Below are 19,310 nucleotides of genomic sequence, written 5' to 3'. Positions count from 1 at the left end.
TGACAGGCATAATTGTTTTCATTTATTTGGCATCAAATGTTCAATTTATATACAGAACCTATACATAAATTAGATTATAGTAAACAAAGTTAGTCCAGTTTTATATTACACACAAATAGAAGTATTTAAATGATGATAGAAGCATCTCCTGGATTTAAAGGGTTTCCACTTCCTTCTGGAAAATGATTAAAAAAATGTGCCTGTTGGTTTCTGTAGCCCAGTCCCTCCCTCTCTCTAATCTTTCTCCCTACCTCACTCTCTCCCTCCCCCTCCTTCTCTCCCCCATCCTTCCATCCCCTCATTTATCTCTGAAGAAAAGGGAACAAAAATTTACTGAGGAAAGAGGGAGGGGAAAGACTGGGGAGGGGTCTGTATGTAAACATTCCATTATGTGCAAATAAAAAATATCAAAAAAGGAAAATTGTTGTGTAAAAAAAACTATGCAATCATAACGTGTTCAATATCTGAGTTCTGGGGGAAAGCTGTGGGCATCAATGTGAAGAAGTCTCCTGTGGAAATGAAACAGATTTCTGGGGTGTTTGTTGGCTGTTCGAGGGTGAGGAGGGGGAGACAGAGGGAGGCACAGACAGGGAAGGAACTGAGAAGAAAAGACTCGGACCAAAAGCTTGTTTCTTTTTTTTTCTTTCTCTTGTTTTTTTTCCTGGGAGTTGGAGAGAAATGAACTCTGGAATTGTGATTTTCCTTTTTTTGTACTCTTTAATATCAAACCTTATCTGCTGTACTGGAAACTGCAACGCCTTCTGTCTCTAATGATAAGTGAGTTTCACAAAGCACACATAAAAAGTTTCCTTACAAAATAGTCCTGCTTGTCTTTGTCTTTTTTTTTTTTTTTTACATCTTTCCAGTTTTATGAACTAAAAACCAAGCTGCAGTCTGCAAAAAAAAACTAAAGGAAACTCATGCACACTGTCCAACTCACATGAAAGTCATTTATTGCAACATTTTGGTACTAAACCTTCATCTGGCAAGATCTAGTGTCTTAATGTTGCACATAAATGTTTTTTTATGTATTTTTTATTCATGTAGTCTGCACAAATAGACATTACATCAACTGTTGAGTACTTTTTTTTAACTGGTTAGACCATGAAACCCTCATCCAATCACCAGTCAACAGGGTATCAACCAGTACACAGTCCAAGTATTCCTATCAGATAGGCAATCGTTAAAGTTAGATGTCAAATCAGTTCATATTTAAACTGTGATTCACTTTTCACCATTGACCCTTGCTGTTGATAATTCTGGATAAGAAATGTCCAAAAAGCTCAGAAGCCAATAAGTCTTTCCATGAGGTTTCCCATACTGCTGTAAGACCCGCCAGCCAGATTTTACATGTATTGTCTGTAAGGAACCTGTATTCCTGTTAATAATGAAATAGTATTAAAGAAAAGCTATCTATAATAACTTTATAATTTAAAAAACCTGGAAATTCCCAAACAATGTGAACCTATTGGTCCTGGATAGCAAAATGAGTGATATAGGTCAGGTGTCAGACCCATTTGGTATATTATTTTTTATGCTCTGTGAACCAATTTCAGATATGTGTTTTGATGATTTAGGTTTTTTGAAGCACCGCTGACATTTCTCCAAATAGTCTCCCATTTCAGACAAGTTCCTATCCCAAGTTTTTGTTCCTGAAGTAGGAATACTTTCTGGGGAGTTTAATTTATCATAGAGATGCAGGGATCCTTGAAAAGTCTTAAATAGTCTTAAATTGCACATTTGAAATTTAAAGCCATAAAAAGTCAGATTTTTACCAGTGAGAGGTCTTTTAGACTTTAAGACACTTGTCCAGTGTTTTCAAGCCAACCCTGCACGATTTTGATTATTTTCCTAAAAAAATTGTTGCATGAACATTCTTCATAATTTAGGGAATTTGGTGTTGTATATTCTACATTTCCTGGGAGATGACCCCCAGACCCCCCTCTCTGATTTTATCTGACTTACTCATTTAACTGTACTGTTTTGAAACAGAGGTCCAGTTCTCTGGGCTACCAGGTTCCCCCATTAAGAATCAGTGTGGCCCAACCTTATTTTCAATACGTCTTCCCTGACAAAAAGCATTTTTCTGCCCTTAACAGTGAAACTTTAGTATCAGCTTAGCACATCTGCAAAAATATGTCATGACAGATATCACCATGCAACATACTGATAGAATAGAGGCATTAAATGTGCCAAGAATATTCACATTTTTTAAGTTTAGGACCAAAAGAATTATTTCGCCCTATACCAGTGATCCTCAACTGGCGACCCAGGGGCCTCATCATGCCCCAAAATCCTCCCATCCAGTCCCCGGAGCATCACCAAATTCAGAATCTGTGCAGAGGAAAGATATGTTGTGATATTTCTTTTTTTTTTTTTTTTTCTTTAATAAGCTCCTGGCAGCTTTTAAAACAACCCAAAAAACAATTGAGATTGAAACTGTTTCATCAAGATGGCTTTATGGTTCATCCATTTTTTTTTTCCGGAAAACCACCTGTCAACCGTTACTAGCGAATATGATTAATGTTAAACACAAATTTATCAGTCCATTTCTGATAAAACTGCCATTTTCCATGTCAACTTCAAGAATGTTCAGCTAAAATATTGCAATCGCCCCCTTGTGGCTGGCTGTGATAAATAGGACTGATTGCACCCAGCTATTAACGGCTGCACACTGTGGGAAGGCGGAGTTGGATCGTCCAACTCCGCCCACGATGACGTCCGTTTGAGGATCCAACTCCGCCCACATCCTTTGCTAACTTTTAGGTTAGGTTTAGCATTGTAATCTCAACTGGTAAGGTTTAGGGGTAGCTCATTGGGGTAGGTGTATATTTTAATTAAGACGCGCATGATTTCAACAGAGTCTGGCTGCAGACCTCGACAATACCTCTACGCTGGGCCGTGCAGCGTGTTAGCTGTTGTTAGCATGACAACAACGCTGTGCTTACTACAGATTAGCACAGCCCCTTACGCCCCAGTATACGGGTCAATGCTATTAAAACCCTCGTGGAGGTGGCTTCCGCTTCACGTTGGAGAAACCGTTAAGCCGAATGACACTGGAGGTCTGCAGCTGGACCCCTCTCCTTCTAACCGCATGAGGAGATGGGAGGACATCAGGGGGCAGCAATACGCCTTGGATGCGTCTAGTCTGCCAAAACCAAAGAAGAAGAAGAAGAAGAAGAAGAAGAAGAAGAAGACATCAGGTGATATCCAAGGATGTATTGTGGACGGGGCTGGATCTTTGGGGCCGAGTTGGATGATCCCTCCGCCTTCCTGCGGTGCGCAGCCGTTACCTTCTCGATTGCGCTGTTGAAGCCTGACAACTACATACATTTTAAAGAAAAATTAAAATATCTAAGCATAAATAATAAGACCACTTTTAAAATTTCTTTATTTTGTTAAGACATTGGCCCCGGGGTGCCTGCACAGGGAAAAGCTGGCCCTTGTTCAAATGTAAGTGGTGCCCCCTGCCCTATACAATTAGACGTTTCATAAACTAATCAGAAAATTCAGTCTTGTCTGGTGTACCAAGAAACGTCATAGCTTTTTGAATTTATTTACTTTTTTGTGCAAAAAGTGGAATGAATTGTTCTCATTTCTCAGGGTCTTAAAGGGCTTAGAAAATCTTTAAACTGATTTCTAAATGTGCGCAGGAACCCTGGAGATACATGTGCGCTTTCTCTAAGTAGCCCCATTGCTATCTTCTAATGTAGAGGGGGAAAAATAGATGTCGCCTTATGGATATAGGCTACTGAATTGCTGAAAGCACGAGGAGCGGAAATGGGCTGTACCTCTCTGAAACGAAGGTCTCGTGCCCTGCAACGCATACGCCCGGACCTGCGGAGCTCGCGCTGTAGTGCTACTTTGGAGCAGCTCGAGACTGCTGGACAATAACATGAGCAAAGCGAAAAAGTCCCAAGAAGTGAGGCAGAGGCCGTGACCTGACCCTCTCTGTTCGGGTTCTTCCTCCATCATCATCATCACCGACCACAGACTGGATCCGCGCACACTTCGGCGCTCGGTAACCTCGGAACAACAGGGAGCAACAGGCGCGCGGCCGCTGCTCATCTGGACATCTGTGGCAGGAATGATGCTCGCGCTTACCTACACCTGCCGCGCGCTGCTTGTCTTCCTCCTATTAGAGGCTGTTGAGACCGACAGAGGAGCGGTAAGATCTGAACACAGTATCAGGCTGAAACTTTGATAGCGTAGACCGTCTGTGAGCTTCTGTTGGAAGATGAAATGAGATTGAAGTCTGCTAACTGGAGACAGACGCGTGTTAGCTTTACTTTTAGATGTAAAGTCTCTAGTAACAGTTACTGCTGCCTTTGTGTTCTGCCAATACACTCTCCAGGATTCGAGACTGAAAATAGAATTTAATGCCCTTCATAGTGAAGCAAAATTCATCAGTTAAACAAACTAACAACCTGTAGGGCTGGGCAAGGTTGGAAAGAGTACAAGAATGTTGTAGTCAAGTAAAAGTAGGCTACAGTTACTTTTATGAAATTATCTTAAGTTCAAGTGAAGCTTGTGGTCTATGTATCTGCTCATGTATAAAGTCGTTTGTGACTTCCACACATCAGTATATTAGCAACCATTTTTTCTGTTCATGCAAAGCATTTTGAATATGCATTAGTGTGAGACTTCCAGGTCACTGTACATTACTATTACTTAAATGTCATCAGCTGTTTCTAGCAACATTTAAAGTCATTTGTGAAATAGGACTCCCCAGAAGCTACACTATATGGACAAAAAGTATCTGGCTGCCTGACCGTTACACCAACAGTGAGTGTGATTACACTGTATTTAAATATATGTATTTTGATATGAACTTGGTCCTCCTTTTGCAGCTATAAAGCTTCCACTCTTCTTGGAAGGCTTTCCACAGATTTTTGACTGTTTTTGTTGGAATTTGTGCCCATAGAGCATTTACAAGGTCAGGTGTTGGTGTTAGACAAGAAGACCTGGCTCACAATCTCTGTTCAAGTTCATCCCAAAGATAGAGTTGAGGTCAGGGATCTCTACAACCCAGTCAAGTTATTCGACTTTGAACTCATTAAACCATGTCTTTATAGTGCTTGCTTTGTGCACTAAAGGTACAGACATGTTGGAATAAAAAAGGGCCCTCTCCAAACTGTTACCACTAAGTTGGAAGCGTAGCATTGCCCAAAATGTCTTGGCATGTTGAAGCATTAAGATTGGCCTTCACTGGAGATATAGGGCTGAAAAACAGCCCCATACCATTATCCCTCCTCCATCAAACTTTACAGTGCAATGCAGTCAGGCAGGTAACATTCTCACTGCATCCACCAGACCCGCCCATCTTATTGCTAAACAGAGAAGCGTGTTTCATCACGCCACTGAACACGTTCCCACTGCTCCACAGTCCAGTGTCAGTTCACTTTACACCACTCTACCTGATGCTTGGTATTAGACTTGGTGATGTGAGGCTTGCATGCAGCTGCTCGACTATGGAAACCCATTCATGAAGCTCCCCTTGCATAGTTTTTGTGTTTACATTAATACTAGCGAAAGTTCTCCTCAGTAATGGAATCAGCAGAGCACTGACTCACCATTAGCTGTCATTGAGTCCACTCTTTGATTTTACGTGGTATTCCGCTTAATGGATGAGTTGCTGTTGTTCCTAAACACTTCCACTTTCTAATGAAATCACTTACATTTGACTGTGGGATACACAGCAGGGAGGAACGGTCTTATTGCAAAGATGGCATCCATCACAGATTTAAACACCTGTGGCAACAAGTCTGATTGAAACACTTGAATTAAATAGTTAACAGGTGTGGCCAAATACTTTTGTCCATATAGTTTATGTGGAGCTGGTAGATGAAGCCTAGGCATCAGTATACACTATTTCAAATAACTTAAATAATATACACAATTATATTTGTTCAAAGCTCTGGCTAAATGCAGTTATAAGATGGAAACCCCATATGGTTAGACAACTTATTTTTTAAATTCATAATAATTTTGTACGAGGGTTTTTGTTTTCTTCATTAAGTTTATTATCTCTTTTATTTACTTTTAAGATGTATTATTATTTTTTATCAGTGCTTATTCACCTCTTTATTTTGTCTTTGTGCAGGTGCTATGCTTAAATTTCCCCATCGATGATGAAAAAAATATTTCAAAGTTGAAATGACGAAAACAGTGGTACTGTTTCAACAGCAGTGCTTCTTGTAGACCAGAATGAAGTCAAACAAACTGGGTAAAAACCAGCGTCAGCCTCTTTACACTGAGCTCTTTCTGCAGCTGTGAAAACTTTACAGTGGAAAGAGGACAAAGAGTTTAATGTCAGCACCAGACTACATCTTTAAGTGTTACCCAGTCTGGATAACAAAACACTCCCTCACCTTCTAAGTGGTAAAGTGTGTGTGAGGTGTTTTAAAAATCTGTGTAATTGGCCCTCTATTCAGGGACCAAAGCTGCTAACAGCTCCACCACAGCAGCTCCAAACATCTAAGTTTAATCACTTTTGGCTTCTTAATAGTTCAAACTAAACAGACTCCACAACACAGACCAACCTGGGACTGCTTGCTGTTATTTCGGTCATCCTGGCAGCACCAAAGACAATATTGATTTTCAGGATAGAGGGATTAATGTTGATGTTTAACTCAGAATTCATCTGTAGTGTTTGTGTGAGTGCGTGAGCTCCCTGGAGAACGGCAGGCTAACACCAGCCAACGAGAGCAAACCCTAAACCCACACACGACTGCCAGGCAAATATTTAAGCTTCTTCTCAGGGGAAACAGACAGGTGTGTGTGAGAGAGGGAATGTGAAAAAGAGCCACAGTGATCCTTTAATGTATTTAAAAGGTCTAACTGTACTGTACAAACATCACAGCCTCACTGTGGGTACAGGTAGAAATACGATAGAAATGAAAACATGATAGAGTATGAATGAAATGAGATCAGGTTAGACACGTCACATATCTGATAAGACCATCAGTGTGGCTGCTCCATTATTGCAAAAATCATAATCAGGATTATTTTATTGATGCTGAAATAGTAATTATTAAACTTGAATACACACTGAGCATGTTCATATGACCACATTTATCCGATAACGGGATATTCAGTTTATGGTAAAAATCTCATTTGAGAAAGTAACTCACACTTGAGTAATCAGTTATTGGGAAAACACATGATCTTGTGAAAAGTTTGCTTTCCAGAAGTACACACTGTGAAATAGCTTGACTGCTGCTAGTGTTTATTTCATCCATGCAGCCTTATACACTGATGCAGAACAGGGTGTTTTAGTGCTGACTCTTTCAACCTTACAAAGCAGATCGAATGGCCAGATTCCATGTCTGTCGTTACGCAGATCTGTCTTGCAAAGCTCCAATCTGAAAGGATTGTGCCATATCTGACAATGGACTTGACCATTTAGCATCATTTGAGGAGAACAGGGTGGTAAAAACGGGCGTAGTTTAGTTGCAAAGCAGGCAGGTAGCAATGGCCGCCACCAGTGTACAACTAATAGAGGAAAATAAAGTACCTACAATCAGGTGCTGCTGACTGTCATCAGGTACTGGTGACTACCATCAGGTACTGATGACTATCATCAGGTACTGCTGGCTACCATCAGGCACTGGTGACTACCATCAGGCACTGGTGACTACCATCAGGCACTGCTGACTACCATCAGGCACTGGTGACTACCATCAGGCACTGCTCACTGCCATCAGGCACTGGTGACTATCATCAGGTACTGCTGGCTACCATCAGGCACTGGTGACTACCATCAGGTACTGCTGACTACCATCAGGTACTGCTGACTACCATCAGGCACTGGTGACTGCCATCAGGCACTGGTGACTGCAATCAGGTACTGCTGACTACCATCAGGCACTGGTGACTACCATCAGGTACTGCTGACTACCATCAGGTACTGCTGACTACCATCAGGCACTGGTGACTGCCATCAGGCACTGGTGACTGCAATCAGGTATTGCTGACTACCATCAGGCACTGCTGACTACCATCAGGCACTGCTGAATACCATCAGGCACTGCTGACTACCATCAGGCACTGCTCACTGCCATCAGGTACTGGTGACTACCATCAGGCACTGGTGACTGCCATCAGGCACTGGTGACTGCAATCAGGTATTGCTGACTACCATCAGGCACTGCTCACTGCCATCAGGCACTGGTGACTACCATCAGGCACTGGTGACTACCATCAGGTACTGCTGACTACCATCAGGCACTGCTCACTGCCATCAGGCACTGGTGACTACCATCAGGCACTGCTGACTACCATCAGGCACTGCTGACTTCAATTAGGTACTGCTCACTGCCATCAGGCACTGATAGCTGACTGGTAGCTGACTACCAGTCAGCTACCAGTCTACAGTTCCCCTTCTGGCAGCCACAAAACAGTGGTCAGTCTCACTGTCACTCCAAAATAGTGCCAAACACTGAGGCTTTCGGGTTGAAAATTTCTCTTTTGTCAACAAAAAAAGTCTGATGGGTAGATTACCAAACTGATCTAGGAAATCAAGGAACAAGATATTCTATATTCTTTGCATTTTGCACCAAAAACACCTAAACTTAGTTTAAAATTTTATACCTTACCTTATACCTTACCTTTAACATGCAGTATGTAAACACAGGTGGCTACCTGCTTGCAGAATTAATCAGGAGGGTCACCTTTAACAGCTTTTCTCCTTCATTTTGGGAAACTATCCTTGAAACTAAAAAATGATTCATTGTTTAGTAAATTTGCCTGATGGAGCACAGCAGAGGGAATGGATTGAGGGTGTTGTGTGGAGAGGTTGGACTACAGAAGGCACAGCTAGTGGCAGAGAATATTTGTGGTCCATCACAAATAAGGAGCCAATAACATGGATAAGATGCAGTTGCTTCCAGTAAAAGTTCATGCTTCCTCAGCGGTCTTTGACACAACTCCAGACTTTCCAAAGCAAAGATAACTTTTTACCTTTAACTTGGAAGCTTTCATTAGTCCATTCAGCTGAGCGGCATGTACTGGAAATAATCAACAGTTAATGACAAGAGCGTGTTTTATGTATTTAATGGGCTAACTTAAGCAGAACTCCTGCTCTGCTTCTTTATGCGTCAGACACACAGACTCACAGTGTTTACCTGCAGGAATGTTTATTAGAGGTTTAACTGAGTAAGTTTGTATCTGTCATCAATCATAATGCATGTCATCAGTGCTGAATAGTGTGTGACTGTGATGTTTGTACACACACATCTGAATCACACGACACATTAAACATGTCATCGTCATCCCTGCATGTTTGTGTGCGTTTATGGTCAGCTGAATATAAACTTTACAGATTGATGGCAGGGAGAAAGTGCTGCGTTCACAAGTGGCTGATTGACTCTCCGTCAGCTCCTGAACAACTCACAGGCAGTTAGTTCAGACTTTAAATCTCTCTCTGGGTGTCGACACACCTTTCAGCAGCATCAGCGGCTCTTTTCAGAGCGAACACCGTGTTTCACAAAGCTCTGGAGATGAGTTTCTATGTTTTTCTACAGCGAGCGGTCGGGGGTATCTGGAACGTGTGAGGCACGACGAGACAGTGGCGACTTGTTCCCACTTTCTCTTGTGCTGGCTCACTTCCTACCTCCTCTCTCTTTCACACACGTGTGGCATGGCCAAAGTTTATAGGCTCAAAAACACTGACAGTAATTGTTAGACACTGAGGATATTGACGTTGTGGTAGTTCTACCGGACAGACAGGAAATCCAGTCAGCCTAACACTTTACACCTGGACTCAATCTACAGCTCCCTTCATCGTCTGAGGCTTTTATTCTCTCTGAATGCCCTCTACTTTTATTTTCTATTTATTATTTCAACAATGTCACTATTCTCTTTGCATAGCTCAATCTAAATTCTGCACAAATACATCTGCAATTTTCAGTACTAACATAATGATTTGTGCGCTAGGCTCTGTTTACAGGATTTTTCTAGCATAGAATATGGGGTTTTAAAGGTCACAGAGGAGGCGGGGTCCACCATTACAGACATGTCCCATTACTAAAGATGTTCCCAGGCATCTATCTCTCTAGTCAGCTAAGTGTGCATTTAAATTAAAGTCAACTGACGAGTCTAAAGTAGAGAAAATGCTCAAATTCATCACAGGGTCATTGTGTTAGTGGATGATTAATGTGAGGCTGGTATGCTCAGTAGAGTGTGCCTAAAGTTAGCAGCTAGCTCTGCTAGTCTTCCTTCCTCTTTGCAGAATAATATTGTGCTTAATGTTGTTACTCATCACGTTGGTTAAGAACTTCTATTGGAGGATAACATGAAACAGACTACATACAAATTTATTTTCATTTTCTAGTTCAAAATACTGCCATAACCTGCTGTTTCAACGACATGCTAACTACTACTTCATATTTTAAAGCTCTTACAGGCCATTAAAGCTACAGCAGCTACTTGTGGTGGGAGGTTTCATTACAGTTTCAAAAAAGCATTTGACTGGAATTTGAGGTCTGTGTTCATAAAAAATATTTACGGATAATAAGTTTAACCTACTCGTAAATCTTGCTGTAGTTATCCGAATTTATCGGATTGGCCAGCCAACCATGAGCATTCCTGGCATCCTGTTATAATTATAAAAATCAAGGACATATCTGTCTATGAAAACCTTATGAAATATTTCAGATACTGTAAGATCTTTTTTAAAGATATATAACATAGAAATGGTCTAGTTTTAAATTGATATTGATATTTTAGAGCAGAAATTCTACATATTCAATCTTTTTCATTAGCTTATGACAATACAAAGAAATACACCAGTTTCACAGTTTCCAACTATTGGGACTGATCGTACTGTACTGATTAGGCTAAAGATGTACAGCCTGTCAATAGTCGTGTTCAATAGTCGTAATTCACATAAATGAAACCACGTAATAAATAAATCACCACATTGTGGAACTATATTTTCCTTTCTGATCCTTGGGAGGTTTTTGAACTGCTCTGTAGAATAAGGGAATTAAAAGCATGTTGTTGACTGAATAAGGATGACTTTTTTTGCTTCATCAGGTTTCAGTGCCACCTGTAGGAGGTTCCAATGTACTACAAAGCTAAGTAGACGAACCAACAGCTAAACTGGCTGGTATTTTAAAACACTAAATATGATGGGTTTCTGCATCACCATTAAACTTGATTACAACAAAGTTTTGTGTTCCAGCTGTTTGAGGCCAGTAATCCTCAACATTTTATTATTCCTCCTTTAAAGCAATATTAGAGCCCTATGTCAGAAGAACTGTAGTAACTCCTATAATATTTATTAACTGGTTAGACCATAAAAGAGGAAAAAGTGGTTAGAGGAATTAAAACTTTTGGCTGAGTATGAGGGTTCGTGTTTTTATTGGCTGCTCAGCAAGTCCACAAGTTATTTCTGCATAATTTTACTCCTTTAGCTTTGAAATAAGCCATACTTAGCTCTAAAAACTGTTTGCATAGAACTCTTCCTGTCAGGCACAAAGCCAGCTGCCCTCCTCCTCCTCTCGTTCCTCCTCCTTCTTGTCCCCATCCATCTCCCCTTCCTCTTTCCCCCAGTTTCTGTTCCTCTCCTCTCCTGACAGCAGAGATGGTAGAGGAATCTTTATGCAGTAGCAGAAGCTTCTGTCCTTTTTCCGGTCAGTAAAGATCATTCAGTGAGCTAAGCTGTCAGTTAGCAGCAGAGAAAGACTCACTGACTTTTTTCACAGTCTCTATTGGATTAATGTTCAGACAGCCTGACATGTTTGCATGCTTGTCAGATGTGTTGACTTTTGTGACTCTCTGTCTCATCCTCTTTTATTCTCCCTCCTTTTCTCTCAGTTTTTCAGGCGTGACATTAAAAGTTTGACTCACCATTCATCCCTCACAGACAGACAGCTATGCAGAGGCTATAAAAGGAGTATCTCTTCTTTCCACCTGCAGTGTTTGGACAGTTTTATTGGTGCTAAGCCTCACTCAGCTGTCAGAACTTTGATGGATGGACTTCTGTGTGTGGTGGGTGGAGGAGATGGCCAGAGTTCACTCGCTGCAGTGACACTTTTTTAAACTAAAATAACACCTGGTGGTTATCTGCCTCTGTGAGGTTTCCAATAGTGGTGGGTAAGGAAGAAGTGCTGTGGTGTTTTCTGCTTTCTGTAGTGGTGCAATTTGCAGAAATGCCATAAGCGAGGGCAGATCATGAGGTGTAATAACCTTGACCTTTAACCTTCAAAATTGACTCAGTTCATCCTTGTGACAGAGTGAATATTTGTGCGGTCTAAAGTAATCCCTGAAAGCATTCTTGAGATATGCAAGAATGACCTGGATGGAAAGCGACATATGGATGGACTTCCTGAAAAAAAAATGCCTCCAGCCTTGGCAGACACCGCCATGGAGGCATTAAAAAGGTTGTGTTGGAGAAAAAATAGTGGGTAAAATCAGAGCTAAATTAATATTTTATGTCTAATATCAACAATATATGAAGTAGCAGAAGGTAGCATCACCATCTGTTGTTGAAGAAAGGTGTTAAAGTGACAGTTTTTTTAGGCGTTCATAAAGATATTTCTCTGTTTATGTTTGCGTTTCTGCAGCCCTTCCTCATCACAGAGAACATGTGGCCTCGTGGTTGTGTCCTGGATTGCCAGAGGGGGCGCCACAGAGCTGTATGTGGGAGCAACGGCAGGCTGTATAAATCTCTGTGTGCCTTCCAGAGAGCTCAATGCATCAACACGCAGCTCCGACTGGCTCCACGCTCACACTGCTCAGGTACACGTGTGTGAATGCAACATCAGCACCTAATGATGATGGTGGGATCAATATGCTGCATCAGTATGCTGTAGGAATGTTTTGGCATTAAAATATGCAGCATTTTATTTACATAGAACATATATGGTTTATAACATACATGCAGAAAGATGCAGTATGTTTGACATCCTAGGAATGAATATGGGTAAAAACACACGTTTTTCAATGTTTTATAACATTCTTAACAGTAACAAAAGACCTAAAAGGTAACTTTTGATCCTGAATCAGTGAGACATAAACTTCAAGTGAACACAGATCAATGCATCTTTGCTTAAATATATGTGTGGAGAAAAGGGGACATCCTGTGCATATGTCCTCCTGATATTGATACAGACTGCTCCTGCACGTCCCTATTCCCACAGGCTGGATGTTCACTGTGTGTTTTACTGGTTTGGGCTTTGTCTTTCACCTTACAAATCAGGAAAGGCTGGAGAGGTGTGTGATCAACATACACAATAATAGATATAAACAATGCTCTGGATGATTTTCATTGTGAAGACAGTATAGACATACCTACAACTTTATGGCATTTTTAAAGAAATTTGCAGACACCAAAAAGTGCTATTATTGTGGCTTTGACTCATGAAGTTTAATATCCCTTTGTATTCAGACCCGGGTCAGTCTAAGTGTCAGCAGGCTCGGACTCAGGCTCTGGAGGTGAGCTCCCACAGCAGTCATGTTAGCCCATCAGCGGCCATCTTTGTCCCAGAGTGCCACCCTGATGGTCACTTCCTGCCAGTTCAGTGTCACAACCAGACTGGATACTGCTGGTGCTCCACAGCCGACGGCAAACCTGTCAGCGGGACTTCAGTCCCCCATCTGATCCCCAACTGCACCGGTCAGATAAACCTAATATTTAGATTCAGATAATGAGAGTAACACTTAAAAGTGACACACAAACATACAGTGGTAAGAAAAAGTATGTGAACTCTTTGAAATGATCTAGTTTTCTGCATTAATCAGTCTTTAAATATGAGCTGATCTGCATCTAAGTCACAAGTATAGACAAACACAATGTGCTTAACCTGAAACCACACAAATAATGATTATATTTACAGTCTTTATTGAACACAGCCATTAAACATTCACAGTGCTGTTGAACCATGGGTTTAACAACTGGTTGAACCTCCTTGGCTGCAATAACCTCACTGAGTGTTTCCAGTAGCTGCTGATCAGACCTGCACAACACTCAGCAGAAATTTTAGACCATGGTTCCTTAAAGATCTGCTTCAATTCATCCATATTCTTAGACTGCGTGGTGTGAACAGCGCTCTTGAAGTCATTCCACAGCATCTTTGTTGGGTTCAGGTCTGGGCTCTGACTGCACTGCAAAATGTGGATTTTCTTATGTAAAAGCCATGCTGTATTGGATTAACTTTGATGTCTAGGGTCATCGTCCTGCGGCCTCACCTAACTTTGTCTGCGCTTCAGCTGGTGGACAGTTACCCTGACATTATCTTGCAGGACACCTTGATAAACTTAATTTCACCTCCACCCTCCATGATGGCAACAGTCCCAGGCCCTGAAGCAGCAAAGCAGCCTCAAATCCTGATGCTCCCTCCACTGTACTTCACTATGGGGTTGATGTTCTAATGCTGGTGTGTGGTACCCTGCCATACGTAATGCTGCGTGTTCTTCCCAAACAGTTCAACCTTAGTTTCATCAGTCTGCTTAACATTTTCCCAGTAGCGATGTGGAGCGTCTTGGCAAACTTAAGGCGTGCAGTGATGCTTTTTCAGAAAGCAGCATCTTCCTCAATGATGTCCTACCACAGAGACCATGCCTGTTTAAACTTTAGCATATGGTAGACTCATGAACAGAGATGCTGACTTGTTCCAATAATTCCTTTAAGCCTTTAGCTGTTACTCTATGGTTCTTTACCTCCCAGAGCATTCTGTGCTGTTCCTGTAGAGTCAACCTGGCTGGGCACCCACCTCTAAGGAGAGTAGCCGTGGTGCTGTATTGTCTCTACTTCTGAACATTTTGTCTAACTGTGAACTGGTGAAGACCTAAAGTCTTTGAGATCACTTTAGAACCCCTTCCAGTCTTATAAAATTCAACCATTCTTGATCGAAGGTCTCCTGAGAACCCTTTTTTTTGTCAGGCATGGTTCACATCATCAACAGATGCCTCTTGTGAAGAGCAAACTCAAAAAGTTTTTTTTAAGTCATAATAGCTCTAGAGCATCAGGATTGGGCTTGGACTGCTTGCCATCATTGAAGGGAAAATGAGTTTCCAAGTTTATCAAGGTAACCTACAGGATAATGTAAGGGTGTCTGTCCACCAGCTGAGGTTCAGAAGAAGTTGGATGATGCAGCAGGACAACGCTCCTAAACATTAAAGTTAATCTACTACAGCATAGCTCCAAAAATACTAAAATTCATTGCTTCAACCAGTTATTAAATCCAGGGTTCACTTACTTTTTCCAGCTGCACTATGAATGTTTAATGGCTGTGTTCAATAAAGACTGAATATTATAAAAGTTTGTGTGGTATTAGGTTAAGCACATTGTGTTTGTCTGCACTTGTGACTTAGATGCAGGTCAGATCAAAAGTGATGATGAATTAGTGCAGAAAACTATACATTTTCAAAGGTTTCTTGTACTTTTTGCCACTGTAATTTCTTCTACATGCAGAAAAGCCTGTTAACTCATCAGAAATAATAGTAAGTGGCTCAACGTTTTGTACTATTACCTTAATTGATGGAGAGTTGCTCTACCTCAGTGTGTCAAGACAGATGATGTAAAAACATTCAAGGAAAAGTTTCTGTTACTTCTAAGATAAATCTCCATGAATTTGAATGTATTTTCTGGGCTGATTTGTTGTGTTTCTATATATTATTCCTCACAGATCACATCACCAGGTTAGCTCACAATACAGATGCAGATTCAGCTCCTATAAAAGGTGAGAAAGATGTCTTCTCTTCACACTCTAGCTCCTTATATAAACTTGTTATTTACATCCAGAAGTGAGAGGAACTGTTTTTCTCATTTTTTCTTGCTTTCCTTGCACGACACAGTTTGTTTCTGAGTCAGACACACCTGCAGGATCTTGAACATTCACGACCAAACCACATACCAAGACTCAAAAATGTCTCTGTGTTTAATTTTCACTCTTTTCTCCTCTGAGTCTTCACACGCTTCACACTCTCGCTGTCACAACACAGCATTTCTGCCTTCCTCTTATTGTTTCCACACTTTTTTCTTATGTTCCAGGTGACGGCGATGAACCCAGGCCAACGCTAGTTCCCAGAAAGTCTGCAGGTGAGCGGCTGAACTTTCTCCAAAAGGATTATTTTCAATGACTAAGACATGCATTATGAATTAAGTAGCTGCACAGTTTGAAAACATGCACCCAGTTATCTCTTAAAACCATATTAGAGCAGAGGTTATTACCCACGTTGTTTCCACTAAAGCTGAATCCTGATCTCTCTTTGTTTTTTGTTGTGCAGAGCTGACACCTCCTCCGTTCTGGGTGACCATCCTGATGAACTCGGACCCCAGAGCAAACCGCTCAGTCAGACGGCCCACAGGTGAGAGACAGTGTACCTGCTGATGTGTAAGGGGGGGAATTTCTGAAGTTAATGTATATATGTGGGTTTTTTATGTCTCTGAGTTGATAACCATGAGCAATAAGTGTTCAGTGACCATTTTTACTGTATCTTAGTCACTTCTAGATATTTTCATTAACACTTCCAAACTGGGAAAATAATTCTATATTTTGACGGATTTATAAACATGTCCCAACTAGCCTTGGCACACAATATAGACAAAAGTATTTGGCCACACCTGTTAGATATTGAATTCAGGTGCTTTAATCAGACATGTCGTCACAGGTATTTAAAATCAAGACCACGTAAAAGCCCAGAGCAAGGTCAGTGTCTGCTTAAGCTGCTGATTCCATCGCTGAAGAGCTCTAAGCTTCCACTGGCATTAATGTAAACACAAAAACTGTGCAGCAGGAGCTTCATGAATGGGTCTCCATGCCTGAGCAGCTGCATGCAAGCCTCACATCACCAAGTCTAGTGCCAAGTGTCGGATGGGATGGTGTAAAGTAAACTGACACTGGACTGAGGGGCAGTGTTCTGTGGAGTGATGAATCATATATCTCAGTCTTTATGCTGCAGAATACCAAGACATTCTGAAAGATGCTATGCTTCCATAACCTTGCAAAGCAGATGGATACGCCGTTTCCTTGTTTCTCAATGGCAAATCCATCTGGCAAAGCTCCCATCTGAACCGTTTGGGCCCGGTTAGAAAATGACAGGACCAATCAGCGTCGAGAGGCAGTACTTTGTGGCGCTGTGGAGTCGTGATGTAAGCAAGCAGCGAGAAGAGACCAGTGCAATTACAGAAAACATTAGCGTGGATGCTGCTAAAGCGCCAGTTTTATCAGAACTTAATGAGATTTCGTCATTAAAGGAAGAACAAAGAACAGCAGTGAGTTGTTTTCTTTTCAAAATGACAAAAGTCGTGTACTGACATGTCTATAGTTGCCATGGATCATGTTATGCACTCCCCTATGAAGCTTCGTCCTCAGTAGGGGCACAACTCGATAGCGGCTACATCGCATGTTTTGTTGCTCTGAAGTCTGGCAATGAAAACACTGTCTAATTAGTGATACCTAAACCTTAGAAATATACATAAAAATAACCCTGATAAATAAATATAGAAATTTTGTGAGGAAATTTTTGCCTATGTTAATTACATCATAACATTAACTAACTAGATTTTTAAACAACTACACTTACTAAACAGCAAAAGACAACATTCCTGTAACAGGAGAGATCTAAAAACATGAGAGTAAGTGTGTGAGGATTTTTTTTTTTTTTCACAGGGTTTTGTGGACCAGTGCACTCAGCTCTTTAATGTTGAGACTGATTTCCGTTTCAGATCAATTAGTCACAACATGCTTGTGGTTGGACTTTTATCGGCCCCTTTTTTATTAAGCTGCTGAGCTTTTACACCCTGCACAATTTATTTGTTTACATTTTCAAACCATATCTATCTTCATGAAACTGGTACAGTAATGTTCAGTTCTTCTTAATTTTTTTTTGTAGTTTCAATCAGATTAAATGATCTCGCTCTCATTTCTAGGGCTCTGATCCTTCCTGAGGTTTTTCTCGTTCTGACCTTTTCTCTACTTTCTTTTTCTCTGCTGTGCAGACAGTCCTCAGACGTGTGAGCGAGAGCGAGCATCCTTACTCTCTCAGGTGCATTCAAACTGGCAGGAGGAAGAGCGTTTTATCCCAGAATGCACTGCAGATGGACGTTACAACCCTGCTCAGTGTTACGCAGCCACAGGTTACTGCTGGTGTGTGCAGGTGGACAGTGGCCGACCGCTGCCGGGGACTTCAGCACGGTAATCAATGAGCCAATCAATGACTCTTCTCTTTTAATCTGTATCTGTGTGGTTTTGTCTTCTTTTGTCCCTGTTTGATTTCTCTCGCTTTAGTTTATCTACTCTCATCCTCTCTCCTCATTGGACTCTGGTGGTTTATAAAGGCACAGATACAATTATGCACTGATGCTCAGAAGCATTTGATCCTGATCATCCAATTTTCCACCACTTACTGTCTCAGGTCCCCAGATGGTTTCCCTTTGAGGAAACATGGAGAACAAATCAGAGTAAATTGCGGTTGGCCGGTTTTGTTCTCAGGAGGTTTTTATCAGTGTGTCGATGCTCAGCTGAACAAACTCCTGAGAGGAAACTGTTGGATGTTTTCGTGTGATGGATTTCTATTTCACTGGTGTGAAGAAACTCCCTGAGGCTATGTCGTGTTTTTTTATCCTCACTGCTCACAGGCAGCGTGAACACCAGATCTGGTTCTGGTTAATTAGGAAGCCTTTCATTTGATTATTCATCAGGAAAGAGATTTTTTATTGGCTGAAGTTTGTTGGCAGTATTTTATATTCAGCTTTAATTTGACTTGGCAAGAGTTAGAAGCATCTTTAATATCACGCAGTACAACTTTGATTAAATTTAGAAGACATTCTTAATGCAGGGTTTGAGATTTTACTGTATTCGTTAACTTTTATTATTGTTTTAAATTGATTTAAGCTGTTTTTGATCATTAATAAGTATTAATATAAGGTTTTATATGTTGTCATATGTACTCATTGTCTTACAAGGTGGCCACTTATCTGTTTTTTGGTATAAGTATAATGCAGAGTTTCTTTTGAGATTGCTCTTTCTGTCGTTTTACAGGAATCGTATCCCAGAATGCTCTGGGGCAGAAGAGACACCATCAGACAGGAGGTTTAGGGAAAAACCTCTGTCAGGTAAACCTGAGAGTTTCTGCTAAATAACCAGACATACAGATCTTTGTGGTTATGACTGCAAGCCAGGTGTACAGAGGTCAGAGAGAGGGGGATTAGCTGTACCTGTACACCTGCAGAACTCTGGGGTGTGCAGTTAGGATTGTGGGCGACCCCTCCTACCCTGGACACACACTTTATGAGACCTTCTCCTCGAGCAAGAGCCCATTACCAAAACCTTGTGCTAAAAACATATTTCTTCCCCTCTACT

The 19,310-nt window shown here is 41.2% G+C and overlaps 1 protein-coding gene across 3 annotated transcripts in view; it reads left to right on the top strand.

The window, feature by feature from the left end:
- Positions 1-3,395: 3,395 nt before the first annotated feature.
- LOC121518328 (SPARC-related modular calcium-binding protein 1-like) overlaps positions 3,396-19,310 on the top strand; it is a 31,990-nt gene continuing 16,075 nt past the window's right edge. For 2 of the 3 annotated variants that reach the window (XM_041800582.1, XM_041800573.1), the window contains exons 1-8: positions 3,827-4,168; positions 12,570-12,744; positions 13,394-13,621; positions 15,633-15,686; positions 15,998-16,045; positions 16,234-16,314; positions 17,948-18,143; positions 18,990-19,063. In XM_041800582.1, the coding sequence (XP_041656516.1) occupies positions 4,088-4,168; positions 12,570-12,744; positions 13,394-13,621; positions 15,633-15,686; positions 15,998-16,045; positions 16,234-16,314; positions 17,948-18,143; positions 18,990-19,063 (937 nt within the window). In that variant the 5' untranslated portion in view covers positions 3,827-4,087. Of the gene's footprint in view, positions 3,454-3,826; positions 4,169-12,569; positions 12,745-13,393; positions 13,622-15,632; positions 15,687-15,997; positions 16,046-16,233; positions 16,315-17,947; positions 18,144-18,989; positions 19,064-19,310 lie in introns of those variants that run through there. The other variant, XM_041800589.1, reaches the window with a different exon arrangement.

Source organism: Cheilinus undulatus, linkage group 2, assembly GCF_018320785.1.
Source record: "Cheilinus undulatus linkage group 2, ASM1832078v1, whole genome shotgun sequence".
NCBI lineage: Eukaryota > Metazoa > Chordata > Actinopteri > Labriformes > Labridae > Cheilinus > Cheilinus undulatus.
Note: the sequence above shows the minus strand (reverse complement) of the source record. Positions and strands in the feature narration are given on the sequence as shown.